The sequence below is a fragment of the Ictidomys tridecemlineatus genome, chromosome 4 (genome assembly GCF_052094955.1).
Source record: "Ictidomys tridecemlineatus isolate mIctTri1 chromosome 4, mIctTri1.hap1, whole genome shotgun sequence".
Taxonomy (NCBI): Eukaryota; Metazoa; Chordata; class Mammalia; order Rodentia; family Sciuridae; genus Ictidomys; species Ictidomys tridecemlineatus.
In genome coordinates, this window is record NC_135480.1 from 135624231 (window position 1) to 135643870 (window position 19640).

General features: G+C 37.1%; 1 protein-coding gene across 10 annotated transcripts in view; it reads left to right on the top strand.

The window, feature by feature from the left end:
- The window catches only part of Prune2 (prune homolog 2 with BCH domain), a 259799-nt gene that overhangs the window by 31568 nt on the left and 208591 nt on the right, over window positions 1-19640 (top strand). For all 10 annotated transcript variants that reach the window (XM_078047448.1, XM_078047451.1, XM_078047452.1 and 7 more), the window contains exons 2-3: window positions 13118-13222; window positions 15909-16111. In XM_078047448.1, the coding sequence (XP_077903574.1) occupies window positions 13118-13222; window positions 15909-16111 (308 nt within the window). The remainder of the gene's footprint in view (window positions 1-13117; window positions 13223-15908; window positions 16112-19640) is intronic.

Here is a 19640-nt window from a genome sequence, read left to right on the forward strand (position 1 = left end):
AGCCTTCGGAGCGCATCTTGGCTTGTTCACGGGGAGAGAAGACCTGACTAATTAGCTCCAGCCTCCTAACCCAAAGGAGCAGAAATAATTAAAGTAACTGGAGCAACCTGTGTCACATAGTGAGAGCCACAGAAGGGACAGTGCACCTAGATTCTGATCTTAACCCTGCTCACAGAAGAAAGTGCTGGAAACTTGGTGAGAGGAGCAGAAGACTTTTTGTTTTTGCTTTTGCACAAAGATACATTAAAGAAAAATTCAGATATTTATAAATCACAATTTTTTCAATAAAAATAAAAATAGAGGGAAATTTCTGCAATTTATACCAACTTTAGAGAAAGATAACAGCAAAAATTGGAGTTGTTTATTAAAATATTAAAATCCAGGGTACACTTAAGAAGTAGTATGTACATATTTTTCTGATTGTTATTATGGTTTTTGAGTCTGGGGAGTTGGCTGTTCCCCAACCCTGGCAGAAGTCCTTGGTCTGAGGATGCTGCTAGGATTGTGTAAAGGTGGGTGGGCTTCTGTCTTATGAAATTCCCTAATAGGTGTTCATATTAATATTACTTCCTTTGTACTCCTTGTATTGGTCAGCTTCATGTCACCATAACAAAAACCTAAGACAATCAACTTATAAAGAGAAAAGATTTATTTTGGTTTATAGTTCTGGAGGTTTCAGTCCAACATTGGTTGGCCTTGTTGTTTTGGGGCCAGCAGTGGCACATCATGGCTGAGAGTGTGTGGTAGAGTGGTGCCACTCATTTCATGGTAGGGACTCAAAAAGAGAGGAAGAGGAAGGGGCTGAGGTCCACTATCCACTTCAAGGGCATACCCTCAGTGACCCAAAGGCCTCCCACTAGGTCCCACCCTCTCCCATAACACCACCCTATGAGGACCAAGCTTTTACCACATGGACCTCAGGGACTTAAGAACCAAACTACATACTCACCTCCTTCCAGGAGTTACTAGTAAGGGTGCACGCCATAACCAGAGCTGTGCACAGACCCGGGAGCACGTTGGAACACTACAAAGCATCTATCAGCACACATCTGCACAGAGATGAGCCATTTCTTTCTCAGAAGTTTCTGAATTCTTAGCAAAGGACCTTGAAATTGTGTTTGGAAGGGTGGAAAAAGATGGGAAAATTAAGGAAGTCTGAAGAGCATGAAGATTTTGTTATCTTATATCACTTTGTTTCTGTTCTTAAGTTTCTGTAATAGTCCTTCATAGACACTAAGTGTAGATCACGAATACACTGCTTCATACTACCTTGTCTATTGATATATAATTTAAAAAAAAGCAGGCATAGTTGTGCACGCCTGAAATCCCAGTGGCTTGGGAGGCTGAGGCAGGAGGATCATGAGTTCAAGACCAGCCTCAGTTACTTAGTGAGGCCCCAAGCAACTCAGCAAGACCCTGTCTCTAACTATAATATAAAAAAAGGGCTGGAGATGTGGCTCAGTGTTTAAGCTCCCCTGGGTTCAATCTCCTGGTACCAAAAAAACCAAAAAACATTTTATAAGGAACCCTGTATATAGGGTGCATTTCTTTTACGTAGAAGAAAGTGACAAGCAGAAGATCTAAATGCTGTAGTGAATCAAGATTGAAATAAGAATTGGGGCTATTTCTCCACTCATTACAAATGTTTTTTTTTTTTTTTTTTTTTAACTTAATTTGTAGCCAGGATGAATGTTTGGAGACATGTACTGAAATAACATTAGGCTGTCAAGATTAAGAGGGGGAAAGACTAAAGCATAAGAAAAGCCAAGTGAAGCTCAAATTCTTGATTTTCCTCAGTTATATGTATATTTTTTATACTAAAGCAACCTGGTAGCCCTTGGAAGTAAATTCTTTTTTTTTTTTTTCAGAGATAACATAGGGGACTCTGATTGGATTATGTCAGGGTGGAAGGTGACAGCTCTGTGTGACCTGGGACTGCTTTTGTTGTGTACTGATGGCATCTCTCAAAAGCTCTTCTCTTCACCTCTTTCTGTAAGGTGAAGGCTGAACCAGAGCACCCCACCTGCTCCGACAAGCGTGAGAGTTTGTGGGAGGGCATGGAGTCTAGGCCTGAGGGAGAAGGGCACAGGAGGTGGGAGGCAGACCCTTGACCTACTCTACTCCCAGCCTTGTCTACAGCTGCCCATGAACTTGGAATCTTGGCTCCTGTTTATTGCTTGGATTTGTTCTCTCAACAAATATTTAAGTGAATCTTTTTACCAGGCACAATCCTCAGTGCTGATTCAACTCTATAGATTGAAACCAAAGACTTGATCTGAACAGCTGCCAAGGGTCTGTCCTCAAGGGCCCAGGCTTGGCATAAAACCTCAGAGAGAAGGGGTTTTCTCCCTCCTTTCCAGTCCTGCCTTCCTTCCTCCAGTCTGTTCTTTGCCTTTCCTTCCCTCTCTCCTTCCCTTCTTCCCTCCTGTGAGAAACATGTTCATCTGTCCAAACCTAAAGAACTCAGAGACACAGGTACAGCATAAAAGCAAGGCTTGACTTTAATGACCGTCTTGTAAGATCGGATGCCTGGTGGTCAGGCACACCCAAGGTACAACACCTCTTATCCCCTGGAGCTCAAGATCCTCCCCTGGTTCCTCATTGGCTGAGTACTATGGAGTGCAAGATCCTCTGGTTTTACTGTCTCCTATTGGGTTATTTAAAGAAATAGACTTGGTTGCCTCCACCTCCCTTGTGGCGAGATGTCCCGAGACTGGGTGCCTTTTGGTGGTACACAGTTTAGCTCTGTTGTTTGGGTTGTGTCCCTTCCTTCTCACTTTCTGTTTGTCAAGAGACTCTGAATCTTTACGCTCACATGTTAACTGCTTGTGACTTTCCACCCTGTTCTCCCCTCCCACTGCCTTTCTTAACTTCCAAGTCATTTTACATTTATAGCTAAATACCGTATTCTGAAAATGGACCACTGGACTTTGTATTTCTCACATTTTCATCCTTTTTCTTTTTCTCTTTCTAAAACCTCTTTGCTCTGCACCCCCCCCAAACCAGGCTTTTTTAAAATTTAACTTGAAATATATATATATATATATTTTTTTTTTTTCCCCCAAATATACACCACAGAGAGGTCTAAAAGGACTCCATATGCCCATCGCTCACCTTCAAAAATTTTAAAGAAAAGGGCTCAATGTGAATTGAATATTCAACAACTCTGGACAGTGAAGTTGTGTGTCTTATTGTCATCCTATTCAACTGTATGTAGGAAGTTATTTGACCCTTACAACATATTTCCCACATTTGCCAACTAAGAGACATGCATGACTGTAAATTCTCAAAGACACCATGGGAAGCTCAGAAATTCCTTAGAAACCACTGTGTGTAAAACGATTGCCTGTGGGTATAAACTCTAGCATCTCTGATTATTAATACAGTTGATGTGCTTGTTGTTTTGAAATCAGTTTAAAATTGAATTTTAGAATTGCTTTATACTGGGCATCCATTAGTCACCCAAATATTGGGGGACAGAGGTGAGTAACACTTGTTGTCTAGCTACAATTATGCCCTTCTAAGGTGGCTATGGATGTATACTTCTGGGCCTAGGTTATACATACAGGTACTAATGGCAGATCACATTTTGATTGAATTTAGAGCATCCCTGTTCACATTGCTTGAGACATTTAAAAAGAAATTATTACAACTGTTATGACTTCAGAATAACTTATCTGTAAGTTTGAATAATGGACAGATTGAGAAGTCAAGTATCTTAAATTTTGAGGGGAAAGAGGAAAATATGCAATGACATAATATTCATGAAAATCCTTTACTTTATAAAACCACTTGAGGCCAGAGATTCAGCATCAGAGATCCAGTTCCACTAGCTGGTGGCTCCTTTGTGATCACAACTGGAACCTTTGTCCCCAAGACTTCCTACAGCAAGCAGCATTCTGGACATTGTAGATGCTCAAGTCAGCATTGTTAGTGAACAACAGTGTCAGATACAATATGGGGGCAGAGGAGAGTTGTCAATTTTTCTTCATCCCTTTCTCATGTTCTTAAAAATAAAAGTTTTATGGAATAACACTTTGTTAATAACACAAAAGGAAAAATATTAAGTAACCATTTCCCTCTCACATTTAATAGACTCTCATTTGGTGGTGGATACGCTCTTTCTCTAAACATGCACACACACACACACACACACAAACACACACACACACACACACACCAGAGCACTGTGATGTGTGTTCTGCCTACCTCATGGTGTGAATTTCTTTTGGGAACTCTTTTTGAGTGCATTCTTTCAATATATGTATTTGTTTATGAATTTTATTCATGTTTACTATACGAGTATATAATACACATTATAAAACATATTCTAAAAAACAGAATATTTTAAAGAACAAGATAAATCAATCAGGCATGATGTCGCATGCCTGTAATCCCAGTGGCTTGGGAGGCTGAGACAGGAGTTCAAAGCCAGCCTCAGCAAAAGCTAGGTACTAAAAAAAAAAAAAAAAAAAAAAAAAAAAAAGCTAGGCACTAAGCAACTCAATGAGACCCTGTCTGTAAATAAAATACAAAATAGGGATGGGGATGTGGCTCAGTGGTCGAATGTCCCTGAGTTCAATTCCAGGTACCAAAAAAGAAAAAAAAAAAAGAAAGAAAAAGATAAATCAGAGTTGTTTCTTTCTTCACTCTGAGGTGTCTTAACTACTTCACTCTGAAGGGTTTGAACTCTACTAACTTTAAACTTCTATAAATCTGAATATTACGATGTTAGCAATTTTCTCTGAAATTGTACTTGGTCTAGAGCACATAAACAGTCCTTTCTAAAACTCAATTTCAGGAATTTTCTTTAGTGAACAGGAGCCCTATGGTCCTTAGTTGCTTATCCTGAGTTCTCTTTGAGGGGATGTTTCTGAAACTTGGCTGCTCATGAGAATCAGGCTTAATTTCTTGCTAATCTAATGGAGAAAACACTATTTTATTGTTGGTTTTATTTGCAATTCTATGACTGATAATAAGGTTAAATGCCTTTTCCTGTGTTTATTTCTTTCTGATAATTATCCCATTCACATCTTTTACCTATTATTCTCATAGGTTGTTTGCCTTTTTTAAAATCAATAGGTACAAACTTTTTGCATGTTAGAAATGCTGTCCTTTAAATGACAAGAAGGTGCAAATATTATGCAAATAATATCTTCCATTGTGTTGTTTATCTTTTTTCATCCTTTGGGTACTGTTGTCCTAAAGAAATTTCACTATGTTTAAAAACTAATAATTTTATATTCAACATCTTACATTTAATATTGTTGTTTTATTATTTTGACATGAGGCAAAACAGAAGAATAAATTCATTCCAGTCGACAGCTAGGACACCTAGGCTGTTCTTTAGCAGGGTCTAGAGTGCATTTTTTGAAACTTTGTCCAGCAGCAGAGTATGTATTGTGGAAAATTTGGCACAGAGTGTGCCCAGCCCTTTAGTACTCAAAATGATAATGCTATATTAAATAATGCATACTTATTGCATCTTAATGTAATCTATTGAACAAGTTGTTCCATAGATGCCCAAGGCCAGAAAACAAAGTAGTGAATTATTGACATTACCAAAGTTGAATATATTAGTAATATTTAATAGTTTATTCAGCAATAATAATAGGATTAACATCCTGAAAGGCATGTAGAAAAAAAATATGAAGACAATAAATTTTGGGAAGTGGTACCAGGGATCTAATTCAGGAGCACTGGATCACTGAGTCACACCCCCAGCCCTGTTTTGTATTTTATTTAGAGATACGATCTCACTCCATTGCTTAGTGTCTCACTTTTGCTGAGGCTAGCTTTGAACCTCAGCCTCCCGAGTGGCTGGGATTACAGGTGTGGGTCACTGTGCTAGGCTGAAGACAATAAAATTTTGTGTCCATATGAAAAAAAAATGACCTGAAGCACTCATCTTAAGCAATCATAATAAATACAAATCAAACAACATTAAGATACTATTTTACCTCTCAACATGATAATGCTTAAGTTGAAGATTTGAGAATTAAGTATTTCTGTGAGTGAGAATGAAAATTTCTGCAACCTTTCCTGTGAGCATTAAAATACTAGCATTTTTTGACCTAGAAATTTAAAATTCAAGAGTTTATTCTGTAGAAATAATTAGGAAAGGACACAAAAATATTATCTTCCAACTATCCACTATGGCCTTATTTATACCAATAGAAATTAAAATGAATCTCTAAAAATTGATGATTAACTAAATAAAGTATGATGATCCACATTAAGTAATAACATTAATATTTATTATTTTTTTCATTCATTGTTTTTGGTAGTTACCCAGCCCAAACAGTGTGCTAAGCACTGACCTGGTGACTGAAGTTATTCAAGCAAGCATAAGTTACTCCTGGCCATTTGATATTTATATTTTAGAATTTTAACAGAATAGAATGTTAGTAAGTTTATAAAGAGAGTTAAACTGTATATAATACAGCATTGCAAAAGAATACTCATATAGGACTTTTTAAAAAGATTAGAAGGAATTCATTAAGTATTCATAGTGATTAACTGTGGGAATTGAGGATTTTTCCCTTTGTAAGTTTCCACATTTTCCAAATGTTTTCTAATGTGCATATTTTTAAATAAAGTAATTAATGTTAAACCTTAGGTGATGTTATGGTTTAGGTATGAGGTATCCCCCAAAAGATCATGTGTAAAAGAATGCAAGAATTTTCAGAGGTGAAAAGGACTAGATTATGAGTTGTAACCTTATCAGTGGATTAATTTACTCGTATATTAACTAGCTGCTAACTGTAGGCAGGTAGGGTGTGGATAGAGGAAGTAGGTCACTGGGGGTGTGCCTTTGGGGTTTATATTTTTTTACTTTTTATTTTTTCAGTACCAGAGATTGAACCCTGGGGCATTTAACCACTGAGTCACAGCCCCAGTCTTTTTTATTTCATGGAAGATAAGGATTTGGGGGTCCAGCCCTGACTTTTGGAGGATGATGTTATAGAGGGAAAAAATATTTCTGCCTCCAAAATTGTCCTTTGAGGCCACAGAGAATCTTCAACAAAAATATGAAAAAAGTCAATGTTCTCAGTAAAATAGCAATCCTTACCCATGTTATTACTATGATCCAGAAGAAATATAAAATATAAGCCATATTTGAGGTCACTCCATTTGAGAATATTGGCAGTAAACAGATCAGGAAACATGGATTTAGCTGAGAAGCAAAGGAGTGGTTGGGTATCCAATATCCTGGGCTCCAGGAAACACCTGAAGGAAACTTGGGGACCACCCAGCTCATCCAGGAAGGGCCTCAGGCAATACTTGGGTTTAGGCTTTGGCTTCCACATCACCCACCCACAGTGGCCTCTTGCATGTGAAAATACAGAAGGAGACCCAGGGCAAAACACAGATGATAACTGGATTTGCTTAGACTGACCCCCATCCCCTCTTTCCCAAGTAGGAGAACGCATTCTTCAGTTCTGGCAAAAAGAGGCTGAGGAAAAAATACTGTGGTTGGTTGGAAAGGTAGTGCTGAAAGTTCTGAGGTGTCCTAAGTTCAATTACAAGGGAGGAGGATAAAGGAGTGCAGCAGTAAGAAACGTTCAAAATTTTGGGGTGGAAGCAATAAAAAGATTGTGTCACATTCCTGAATGTATGTTGGAACCTTGACTTAAACCCCTCATAGCTGACTACTGCGGCCATACTGCCCTGTTTATGTGCAGACCCTTGGGGCAGCAAGTACCTGTTGTGGACAGTCCTTCTAACCCCAAACCTTCCCTGCCTCATGTATCCTGTGCCTCTTGTCTGTAGCCAGTGTAAGTTTTGTGTAAACAATTTATGCTTTTCTTCTGTGACTTTACATCTTGTAAACACTCCTGGCCCTAGGCCTGGGGGACTCATTGCTAACTGCTATCTACACCTGCTCTTAGTAGTCTAGAAACTTGTTCTGGGACCTGGTCCTTTTCTGGGTAGCATCTGAAACAGCTCAATCAGCTCTGTTCTTTGAGAGATTCCTTGGTCTCAAGAGTTTTGGTTCAATAGTGTTACATAAGTTTATCCGAATTGACTAAGTTTTAGTTTTTATCAGGAAGTAAGACAATTCAATTACCTCATTGTCCTTTTCAAGCTTATTATTGAAAACCTTTGTCTTTTCCTAATTCGTTTGTTTATATTCATGTACTAGGTCACCATTACATTATGACATTTATGAGAAAATTCAATATAAAACATCTCTGTCCCAAATTTATAGATTTTGGTAAATGCTTTTGTTTTTACAAACGACCTGAGGTACATCTCTCAGAAGAAACCGATTATGGTATCCTAGTCACTTATTATTGTTTATTGATTAACTGTTAGAATGAATCTCAATGGGGTGGTCAGGGTCAGAGCACCCTGTTTGACATTATAGGGATTTTTTTTAAAAGGCATCTATGTTGTTTCAAGAAATTCTGTTATATACATATTTGTGAATGCACAATTGTCACTATTTAGCTATTAAAATTGTTCAAGGCAAAAGGTTAAGTCTCTAAAGGGTAGAAAACAGAAGCACCCAATTTTTGTAAAATATGTGTTAGTATATATGCATGAATTATAAAATGTGCCATAATCAATAATATGTTAACAGTAGTTAGTTATCTTTGCATTATTGTTTTTGTTTTGTTTTGTTTTCCTTTGGGTACTGTGGATTGAACTCCCAGGCACTCAACCACTGAGCCACATCCCCAGCCCTATTTTGTATTTTATTTAGAGACAGGGTCTCACTGAGTTCTTAGTGCCTAGCTTTTGCTGAGGCTGGCTTGGAATTCAAGATCTTTCTGCCTCAGTGTCCTGAGCTGCTGGGATTAACAGGCATGCACCACTGTGCCTGGTGCTTTATTGGTTTTTATTGCACCTAATTATTACAATGGCATATATTGCTTATCAGGAAAAAAAATTAAAAGTAGGGAATAGAGGATAAAATACAAGAATTTCAATTGGTACAGAAATTGCTGTATTCTGGGACCCTCACATGAAGTGTTTCCTTCTTTGCCTTTTAAACTTTCAGTTGATGTCCTTTGATCCCAGCACTACCATTTCCCTCTGAGTTCCAGACATTCTCCAGGTAGTGATAAGGTTAGAAATTCAGGAGATCAGGAGTTATCAAAATCATCTTAATCTCAGAGCATCTTGTTTATTTAACTGTGTGACTTTATCTGTATGCAAAGAGCTGATCTGAGGCACTGGGCATCTCCACCGCTCTCTTTGGTCCTTGCTACTCACTTGGCTGTGTAAATGTCTCATGCCCTGTCTTTCCTGGGGATTGTAGCAGGTGTGGATCTAAGTCCAACAGGTTATAAGCAGCATGTAAACATTCCTGCAGCCCATTCTTTGAGTCTTTTGATGCAGAATCATGGCAGCCACAGCTGCATAGGTCTCCTGGGGAAGAACTGGACGCTTCTCTGTTCCACCCCATAGTCAGCCACCTGGAGCAAAGACGCTCTTCTTGACTTAGAGTTAGTAAGTTCCTGAGGGAGCACTGGCTCAAATGCCACTCTTTTATAAGCCTAGCTTTCTTTGGAGGTATCATCTTAAACATTTGGGAGGCTTCTTTTTCTCTCATTCCTTTGTTTATTGATTAGAAATGAGGGACTAAGAAATGTGCTCTGCATTAGTGAGTGAGGAAGATGTTCTCCAACTTCTGTGAGGTTTGCCTGCAATGCTTTTGAAACAAAATTCATTTCAATTATTTTTTTAATATTTATTTTTGTTTTAGTTGGACACAATACCTTTATTTTATTTTTTTATTTTTATGTGGTGCTGAGGATCAAACCCAGGGCCTCACATGTGCTAGGTCAGTGCTCTACCACTGAGCCACAGCTCCTTCCCCTCAATTAATTCTTTTTGGAAAATGTTCAAAGAATTTTTAAGAAGGGGGAAGTAGGGAAGATGTATTGAGAAATCATAATATAACTGTATTGCAAGTGTTCTTTGATTAAGACATTTATCATGGGATGTTAAATGTGAAAAGTTATAGGCAAAGGCAACTTTTTTTGAGAGTGTAAAATTATGAAAAAGCTGATTTATTTCAGGGCCCTAGAAGCCTCTTTCTAATCAGTTCTTCTTTTTTTCTGTGGGTGAGTTTGAAAGTACTTTTGCCTAACAAGTGCAGCTCTCTTGAATGAACAGTTAAATCTGAATGTGTAGGCATTTTTTAGAAAGAGATCTGAATGTCAGTAAGGAGTCTCATTTTATCAGCACATAGGATTATACTCTGAAAACATATTAAAATCATGATCTGTAAAACTGGCATGTTCAATATATTTTTAATACATTGATTAAAGAAGATTCTGACAATCCACTTGGAAATGTATCTAGATGGCAAAGCAGTACAGTATCTATTTCATCCATTCTTAGTGTTTTATTTTTGGGGGTATACTAGAAATTGAACTCAGGGACACTCGACCACTGAGCCACATCCCCAGCCCTATTTTGTATTTAATTTAGAGATAGGGTCTCACAGAGTTGCTTAGTGCCTCACCATTGCTGAGGCTGGCTTTGAACTTGTGATCCTCTTGCCTCAGCCTCCTGAGCTGCTGGGATTACAGATGTGTGCCATCTTGCCAGCATGATGGCACATTTAAATGAAGGCAGGTGGTGGGAGAAGACAGTGTTGGAGCCCCAGAAAAGTGGCTTCCATTGCCAATGGCAAATGTGGACAAATGGCATTGGAAGAGGCCATGATATGAACTATATGTGGGAAGAAGGGCAATTGGAAGAGAATTGAAAGACCATGAACATGTGGCACCAGGGAGAATCTTCAAAATTTTGCAGCAGGATCTGCTCTGGCTTTGACCTACAAGATGATATGTATTTTCTTTTTTTTTTTTTCATTAAATGAAGAGGAATATATCATAATATTCATAGAATGTTCCTGAGTTGTGAGAATTGTATTAGCTTTGGGCCCACAAACCTTATTTAGCTCTTTTGTTATCCTAAGTAATAAGTGAGCTTGGGCTTGGAAATGGATTGTGGCACAAATTGCACCTCCCCCGCCTCACATCTTCTTTTGAGAAAGTTAGGATTGAACACGGGTGTGTGGGAGAATGATCAAGCCTAGATAAAAACACAAATAGGTCAGTAAGTTTGATGCTGTAAAGGTCTGAAGCCTTGCTGTGTTTAGCATGCATATTTAGCACTCTGTCTTATCACTCAGTTCCCATGCTCACTCACTGTGACTTTGCTGAAGTCACAGCGGCCTTGAGGAGTGGTTAGTGCAGGACAGAGGAGACCATGCTCCCTGCTGCAGGCCATGGGTTCTGGAAACAATGCTGGCCCCAACACAGACTCCTCTGACCTATAAAAAGTGATGTTGATCTTCTGACTGTCTGTCTCATAAGATTTGGGAGGAGAAATGACGTAATGTCTACTTAGATCTCTGAGCTTCTCGGAAGAACAGCATTTACAGTAATATGATTTCCTAATGCATTCGTATGTGTCGTAATGGAGTCTAACTCCATTTACCTAAATTTCTTTAGGTGCTCCTAGAATATGTGACTCTTGATTTTGAGAGCTGGACCTAGATTAAAACCTCACAGGATACTCAGCCAAGTGAGTCGGCTACACATTTATGATGTCAGAGAAGGAAGCTGGGGGACGTGGGAATGGGAGCTAGATTTGGTGGTTATGAGGGACAGTTATAATTATCTTCAGAGAGTTTATCCCATACTTTAAATCATGGTGGGGATTTTTTTTCTGAGAACTAAGATCTTAATATTTTTAAAAAGTGCTCTTTAAATTTGTAAATATGACATACTGGGTGACTAACCGGCAGCATCCATCCTGCATCTTAGCTTATGACACACTCTAATCCAGCCTTCTTCCAGATTTACCTTTTGTTCCTTAGGCCAAAACCTAGTTGTTTAGTAACTTGTTTCTTACTCTGATACCAGCAATTGCATGTACATACTAACAAATTTCTAGATTTATTTGTAAAATACCTAGTAGCTTATTAAATCATGCTTTATTTTTGTTCTGTACATAAAAAATTAAGTCTTTTCTATGAAAGTGGTCATGATGAGTCTAACCTTTTACATGAACTTTTAGAGCTGTATTACAACTAGGTTGGTTTTCTAGTCCTTCCTAAACAGAGAGGTTAAAACAAATGGTGAGAAGTGAGGGAAGTATATGCATATGTTGTCTCTAATATACTATAAAGATATTAAATTATGGTATAACTGTCCATATTGAGCTGTTTCACTATGGAATTTTCTAGAATCAGTTGGTTCTTTGAAAGTTTCAAAAGAACGCCAGCCTCCTATAAAGGAGTTTTAAGTAACTATTGAGTTAGTTGCCCAGGAAAAATTCCGTATCTGTTCACTTCCAGAGAAGGGATTAAATATACTTCCTAAGAGCAGTTACAGTAATTTGTGTATTTTGAATGATGATACTAATCATATTCCTTTTTCTGAGTGAGGAAAGTGTTATCATCACTACATAACAATGCATAGACAGTATCCTGTCACCCAAAACATTACATGAAAGTGTACCTCAACAGCTTGTGTGTTTGATTATGTCACATGCCAGGGAGATTTTATATATATATATATATAAAGTAACTGTGCTTTTTTCTTATATCAAGAATAATGTCTAGGGCTGGGGATGTGGCTCAAGTGGTAGCACGCTCACCTAGCATGCATGAGGCACTGAGTTCAATTCTCAGCACCACATAAAAATAAAATGAAGATATTGTGTCCATCTAAAACTAAAGAATAAATATTGAAAAAAGAATAATGTCTAATATAAAGAAATAATAATGGAATTCTATGCAACTCTTCCTAAATGTATAGGATCTCTTAATAAATGTATAATGTACAATGATCTTTTACTAAAAAATTATGACTCAGAAATATACATCAAATGAAGTGAAATTGTGGATAATCATAATAAAGCTACACTTTCTCATCCTGACAATTTATTGGTTGGAATGAACATTTTGGAATGTTGAGCATGTTGTACAGATTTTATGCTCCCATGTAAGAAGTCATGGTAAATCGAGACTTTCTGCCATAGTATATGAATGTAGATAAAGCATACTTTAAAAAAAAACTGAAATTTTTCCTCTTTCTGTTGATTTCTGCAAGTTAAATTGTGACACTTTATTTTAAATTTGTTTCAGAATCGAAGCAAACGCTTGGAGAAGGTTCATGTGGTCATTGGCCCCAAATCATGTGACCTGGATTCTCTCATTTCTGCCTTTACCTATGCTTACTTTCTAGACAAGGTGAGAGGAAGGAGAATTATGTCATTTATACTTGAATTATTATGTACCTTTAAAGAACATGCATTTTCTAGGAAAAAAAAGGGAAGCTATTAACTTAATTTTCTATGTTCTGGCTTATTTTTGCAGAAAGTGCGGTATTATAATCCACAAATCAACAACCATTGAAGCAGCACCATCTATATGTTAACTAACTATTTTTTAAAGTATTCCTTACTACTATCTTCATAAAACCTTGCTTCAGGTTTCAAATAAAACCTGCTTTCAAATAAAAAATTAAAAATGTTTATAATAATCTATAACTTTTATAGGAATTCAAAACTAACAATATAAGGGCCAGATTTTTTTTTATTTTCTTTTATCATCCTGTCGGATAGTCTTACCCTTGGAGGTAGAAAAATATGTATGAAATAACTTTCATGAAGATTACATGAAGTGCAGAGAATACTGGCTGGCATTTCTAGAGGCAAAAGGATTCCATGTCAAATGTACATTTGATAAGTCCTTGTTCAGTTTTGCCTTTTAGACCTGATTTTGTACACCATGGTCATCCTCAGTAAAGATGATCTCTCTTGAAGGGACATCTTTTTCCTCTATAAAACACAAACACACCTGGTAAAGTGGAAAAGACCTTTCAGTAAATTGTTTAAAATTTTTCTTTCCATAAAATTCATCAGCTCCTAATACTCTTTATTGCCTTAAAGCCTGTTTGGATGTTTGGATGCTATTTCCAAAAATCTCACACAATTTTTAATTTTCCAGAGTCTGGTTTGTTTTATTCCAATTTTGTTTGGATCCTTGGCCCCTGACAGTATGCATAGCTGATCTAGAGTGATTTAAATTCACATGAAACCCAGTCTTCCAGAATGAGCTGTGGGTGGCAAGAACTGCTTTAGGGCAGCAGCTGATGAAAATGATGGGTAAAATATTCTGATCTCTACATGTGGGCTCTCTATCAAATTTGTCTTAAAATTTGTTGAACTTTACAGCAGAGATTAATTGGTATGAGGAGATAAATGTGCCTGTGTAAGACATGCATTTTAAACACTAACTTTATTAACTGGGTTTTTTGATTTCTAAAAAAACCTCTCACTTGTTTAGAGAACATACAGTTGACTGAACTGGATTGATGTTTAGACTTCTAATGGCATGGATTTTTAAGAAAATTATATAATAATAACACCACCACTAATAGCTACAATGTTTTGAATGAATATAATGATATCCAACAAAAGAGGTGGGAAGAATAATTGTGAGAGATAAAATATATAAAGAGACTCACGATTGTGCTCTTCTTTGAAGCCTTGCCACCATAGGAACAAATGTGGAATCACCTAAGAGACAGATACTGGGAATTCTATTGTGTTTCTCTGCATTGTCTTAGTTTACTGGGCCCAGGCCCTAATAGTGGTCTATACCTCCATTAAAATTTTCCTGAGATCCTGATACTTCCTCTCAGAGCGTTAACATTTGGCATAAATGTAGGGCTTTGTTGCTTCCTGTGTATTATCCCATTTATATCTTTCTCACTCTGGTAAGTGAGCCCCATTCTACAGATAGGGAAAACAGAGGCTCTGAGAGGAAAAAGGCTTTCTCCAATTCACACAGCAGAGGCTGGGGCAGGAACCTAGTTCTTCTGACTCCAACTTCAGAATAGGTACTTCCAGGATAGGCTCAGGCTACATGCTCTTGACTCATGTATTGGTTCCTTTCTCTATTTCATTATTAGGAGTTAGAGATAACTCTCAATGAATTAGAAAAACTAATTTGCCATCCATGTATTGCTAATGATTATTATCTTACTTGCAACAGGTAAGAAAACCCCACTTTTTTGGAGCAGGTTTGTGCTTTGTGTACTATAGCAGTGGTTGGCTCCTTTGTTTCATTCAATGAATGTTTATTAGATGTTTACTAGAGCCAGACTGTTTTATGTACTGGAAAGCATAATGGGACAAAGCAGTCCAAAAGTTCTGCCTTCGTAATGCTAGAAAGGGGAGACAGATGACAAGCTTGTGACAGAGCTGGTGAGATATAAGAATAAAGACTGCAGAAATCTGATGTTACCAAGCCCTACATGCTTCTCATGATAATAATAAGATTTATTGCTCTTTACTCATAAGATAACACACCTTTATTTTTTAAACATTCTTATAGAAAACTAAGCTTTTATTGGGAATCTGGAATTCTCTAAACTGCTACCTATCTCCCGTTTCCCCTGATTGATAAAAGTTTTTATGAGGTTGTGAACAAAAGACTTTTTAAAAAAATATAATATAAGAAATCAGTAAAGATCACAGCCTTTAGTTAGTGTGTGGGTTGAATCTGGTTTCTAAATGTTTTCAGTAACTTATATAGTGTTTCTTTTCTTTTTCTTTTCCCAGTGCTGGGGCTGGAACTCAAGGCCTCAAGGGTTTAATCATGGAGGGGTTGAAGTGAGACATAAACTATTTCAAGTAGATTATAAGAAGTTTCAATAAGAGTAAGGAAATTAGAAAACATTAGAGGCCCCTTACCCCTAACTGTATAGTGCTCTACTAATTGTATTCAGGAAAATTTGGTTCTGAATGTCAAATGATTTGGTACTGCCAAAAGACTTATATGCCTTTTACCAATTACCCTGAAGCTGCAGAAAATGTCCTTGTGTCTTCCCTCCTGCTGTTTGGTGATTTAGTCAATCTTCTCTTGGTAGGTCAGCCCACCTGGGGTTCTCTGTTTACCAGTGCTGAATATTCCAAGAACTGAATTCAACTACTTCACTGAGACAAGGTTTATTTTAGAAGAGCTGAATATCTCTGAATCATTCCACATATTCCGAGATGAGATTAACCTGCATCAGCTAAATGATGAAGGGAAGTTGTCTATAACACTCGTTGGCAGCAACGTCCTGGCAAGGTAAGACTCACCGTGAAGCTCTGGAGGTTTGGCCCCTTAATGAAGGTCTTCTGGTCAGTCATCACCTTGCTCAGGATTGTTGTGGTTTGGGCAGATGTCTTAAAAACAGGCTTTGGGCTGGAGTTGTGGCTCAGTGGTAGAGAGCTCCCCTAGCATGTGCGAGGCTCTGGGTTCGATCCTCAGCACCACATAAAAATAAATAAGTAAAATAAAGCTATTGTGTCCAACTACACTAAAAAATAAATATTAAAAAAACCCCAAAAAACAAAAACTGAGGTTTCCAGGACAGATCAGAACCAGATGAATCCTGCTTATATATGAAATGCAATAATACATCAGTTGGACCTATTTCCAAAATGCAGGGTGAACCTTCTGCTATATAAAGATGTAAAAAATGGTTGAGACTTGAGAAAAGAAGCCATGAAAGGCACGAATTAAAGTATATCGATAAGTCCTATATGATGGTGGATCCATTTCAGATACTTTGGCAGCAAACAAAGCAGTTTGCCTCTACATGCTGGAAAGAATGAAGATGAGAACTTTATCTTCTGCATTTATTTTCAACCTTTTCCCAAGTAACACTAGGGAGGGTGAAGAAGCCATTTATTCTGGAGAGAGGAGGTTGCAGTAGGGGTGGTCTTTGATCTAGACCCTGAAGCAGGAGTTCAGCTGACAAGGCCTGGGGAAAAAGGTGATCAGACAGAAGACAAGCATCAGCAGAACAGTAGGAAGCCCACTTGGAGGCCCAGACTGGCCAGAGGATTTCAGAGGCTTCAAAAAAAAAAAATTGGTATCTCAGCAAATGGTGCTTTAATGTTTAATTGTTTACCTCAAAAAGGAGCAAAACAAGTCAGGAATACCTAATATCACTAAGTAGAAAGTCAACACATTTCTCTGAAAAATCTTCCTGAAATAACAAGTATTTTGCAAGGCAAAAATATATATAAACTATCATCACAAGAAGAAATGGTTGGGACATTGAATGGTATCATTAGTAGAATATCAATAAAGATGTTTTCTAAAACGTCAGAAATATTAACAGAAAAATATCTTATTTTTTTGGCACCAGGGATTGAACCCATGGGTGCTTTACCACTGAGCCACATTTCCCAGCCTTTTTTTATATTTTATTTAGAGACAGGTTTTGCTGAGTTGCTTAGGGCCTTCCTAATTTGCTGAGGTTGGCTTTGAACTCGAGATCCTCCTGCCTTAGCCTCCTGAGCCACTGGGATTACAGGCATACTCCACTGAACTTGGTTTAACAGAAATTTTCAGCATTAAAGAAAAGATTGATTTTTTTTCTTTCTTGATTATAAAATTAATATATGTTCATTATAGGTTTTTTTTTTCTTTTGCCTGGGGCTTGGGATTGAAATCAGCAGGGTCTTGTGTCTGCTAAGCAAGCACTCTTCCACTGAGCTGCACTTCTAGCCCCTGTAGAAAAATTTAAAACAAAAAATGGAAAAAAGGGAAACAAAACAAAACAAAAAAGGAACCACTTCTAGTCTTGCATTTTTATTATTTTTAAAAGATAGCTACTGTTATTATTTTTGTTGTCATCTAGTTTTCTATTTCTATTCAAGCATATTTTATTTTTATATAATTGGAACAAAAAATTGCCAACAATTAAGAAAAAAGCAGAGGTCATTCAGAGAAAGGGGAATATTTTTCCTTCCTTTTTGACAACATTTGGGTTATTATGTCAACTCTGCTTTTACTTTTGCATTTCAAATATGAAACATCTTTAAGTAGAAAGTCTTCAAATTGATCAAAATCATAATTTTAAATCATTTCAAACACTTTCTTATAGTAACACAACAGACCTATGGACTAATGTTAAAAATAGGAAATGAAAATTGAAATGAACACTAGATAAAACTGAAAGTTTCTTAAGAAAAAAATTCTCAGTAACGAAATGGAAAAATATGTAGAGATGGGCCATGAAAATCATTTGATCATCAGTTTGTTCATTCACAGCACTTTATTCTATAAGAGGAAGATGGATTTTTGCAAGTTCATATAGTTCAGACTTCTTATTTTATGGAGAGGTGATCTGCAACCCAGTGTCAGGATGACTTGTCCAAGGTACCACATGCAGATAGTAGAAGGGTTCATGTTAGAACTTGGATCTTCTGCCTCCTTCAAAAAGTACTTAAGAGCTGCTAACTGGTGCAAGGATCTAGAGGTACATAAAGAGGAATAAGACAAATTCTCTGTCTTCAAGGATCTTATAAAAATACCCTTTTATATATATATATATATATATATATATATATATATATATATATGTATATATTGTAGTTGGACACAATACCTTTATTTTATTTATTTATTTTTATGTGGTACTGAGGATCAAACCCAGGGCCACACACATGTGACGCGAGTGCTCCACCACTGAGCCGCAACCCCAGCCCTAAAGATGCCATTTTGATAGACTTTCTGCTGCTACTGAATGAAGTGTCACTAAACACCTCCATCATTTGAGATGCCATCTTTTACGTAATTTGCCAGTTTGCTAATTGTTCATGACTTGCACCAGTGTATATTGATCTAAGTGTACATGAAATAAAAACTTTTTTATTTAATATTTTTAAAATTGAACCATTGTGGGAGGTGAATACATAGGTATTAATATTTGGTAATATTAGTCCTATTTCATTTACTTATAAAGAGTTTTGAAAACAATCTTATTCCTATACCATTTGAAACACATGAAATTCTTTTGAGTAACATGTAGCAATCAACTGTTGACAAGGGACTACAAGTTTAGTTATTGGTTGTTTCAGTCAGCTCTCTGTCACCATAATGAGATATCTAACATAGGTTACTTATGAAGTAAAGAGAGATTATTTTGGCTCATGGTTCTGAGGTTCAAATATAAGATCAGGTGACCCCATCATTTTGGGCCTCTGCTGAGGATGGCACGTCATGGTGGGAGCATGTGTAGGAGTCAAATGGTCACATCTTAAGCCACATCTCAATGGTCCCATAGAGACTGTTCCCATAATCCTTTAAAGTCATGACCCCAATGACCCAAGGAATTCCCACTAGGCCCCACCTTTTAAAGCTTCATAGATTTCCTAATAACTCTACCCTGGGGACCAAGCTTTCACATGTGAACCTTTAGGAGATGCTCACATTGCACATAAACCAGAGCCTGATATTTAGGATAATCATATGCTTGGCTAAAATTTATGTGTTAACTGTTTCTAAATGGAAAAAATGTATGCTGGTTTTGAGATTGAAATTGTGATCTCTGACTTTGGAATTCTTTATGAAACAGTATGTTTTTCAATAATAAATAGAGATTCTCATTTCCTATTGTCACCCATTTTTTTTTCCTGACGGAAAGAATACAGTTGGTTCTACCCATAGTTTTCTTCCTATATTTGATAAAATCCACCCTATCTCACATACAACAATGATGGTTGCATTATATAAGCCCAGGCATTTTTTCCTTCTAAACCAGAGTGACTAGATGTGCAAGTTTTGGAGCTGAATCGACAGCTTAAATACTAGCTAGTCTGTT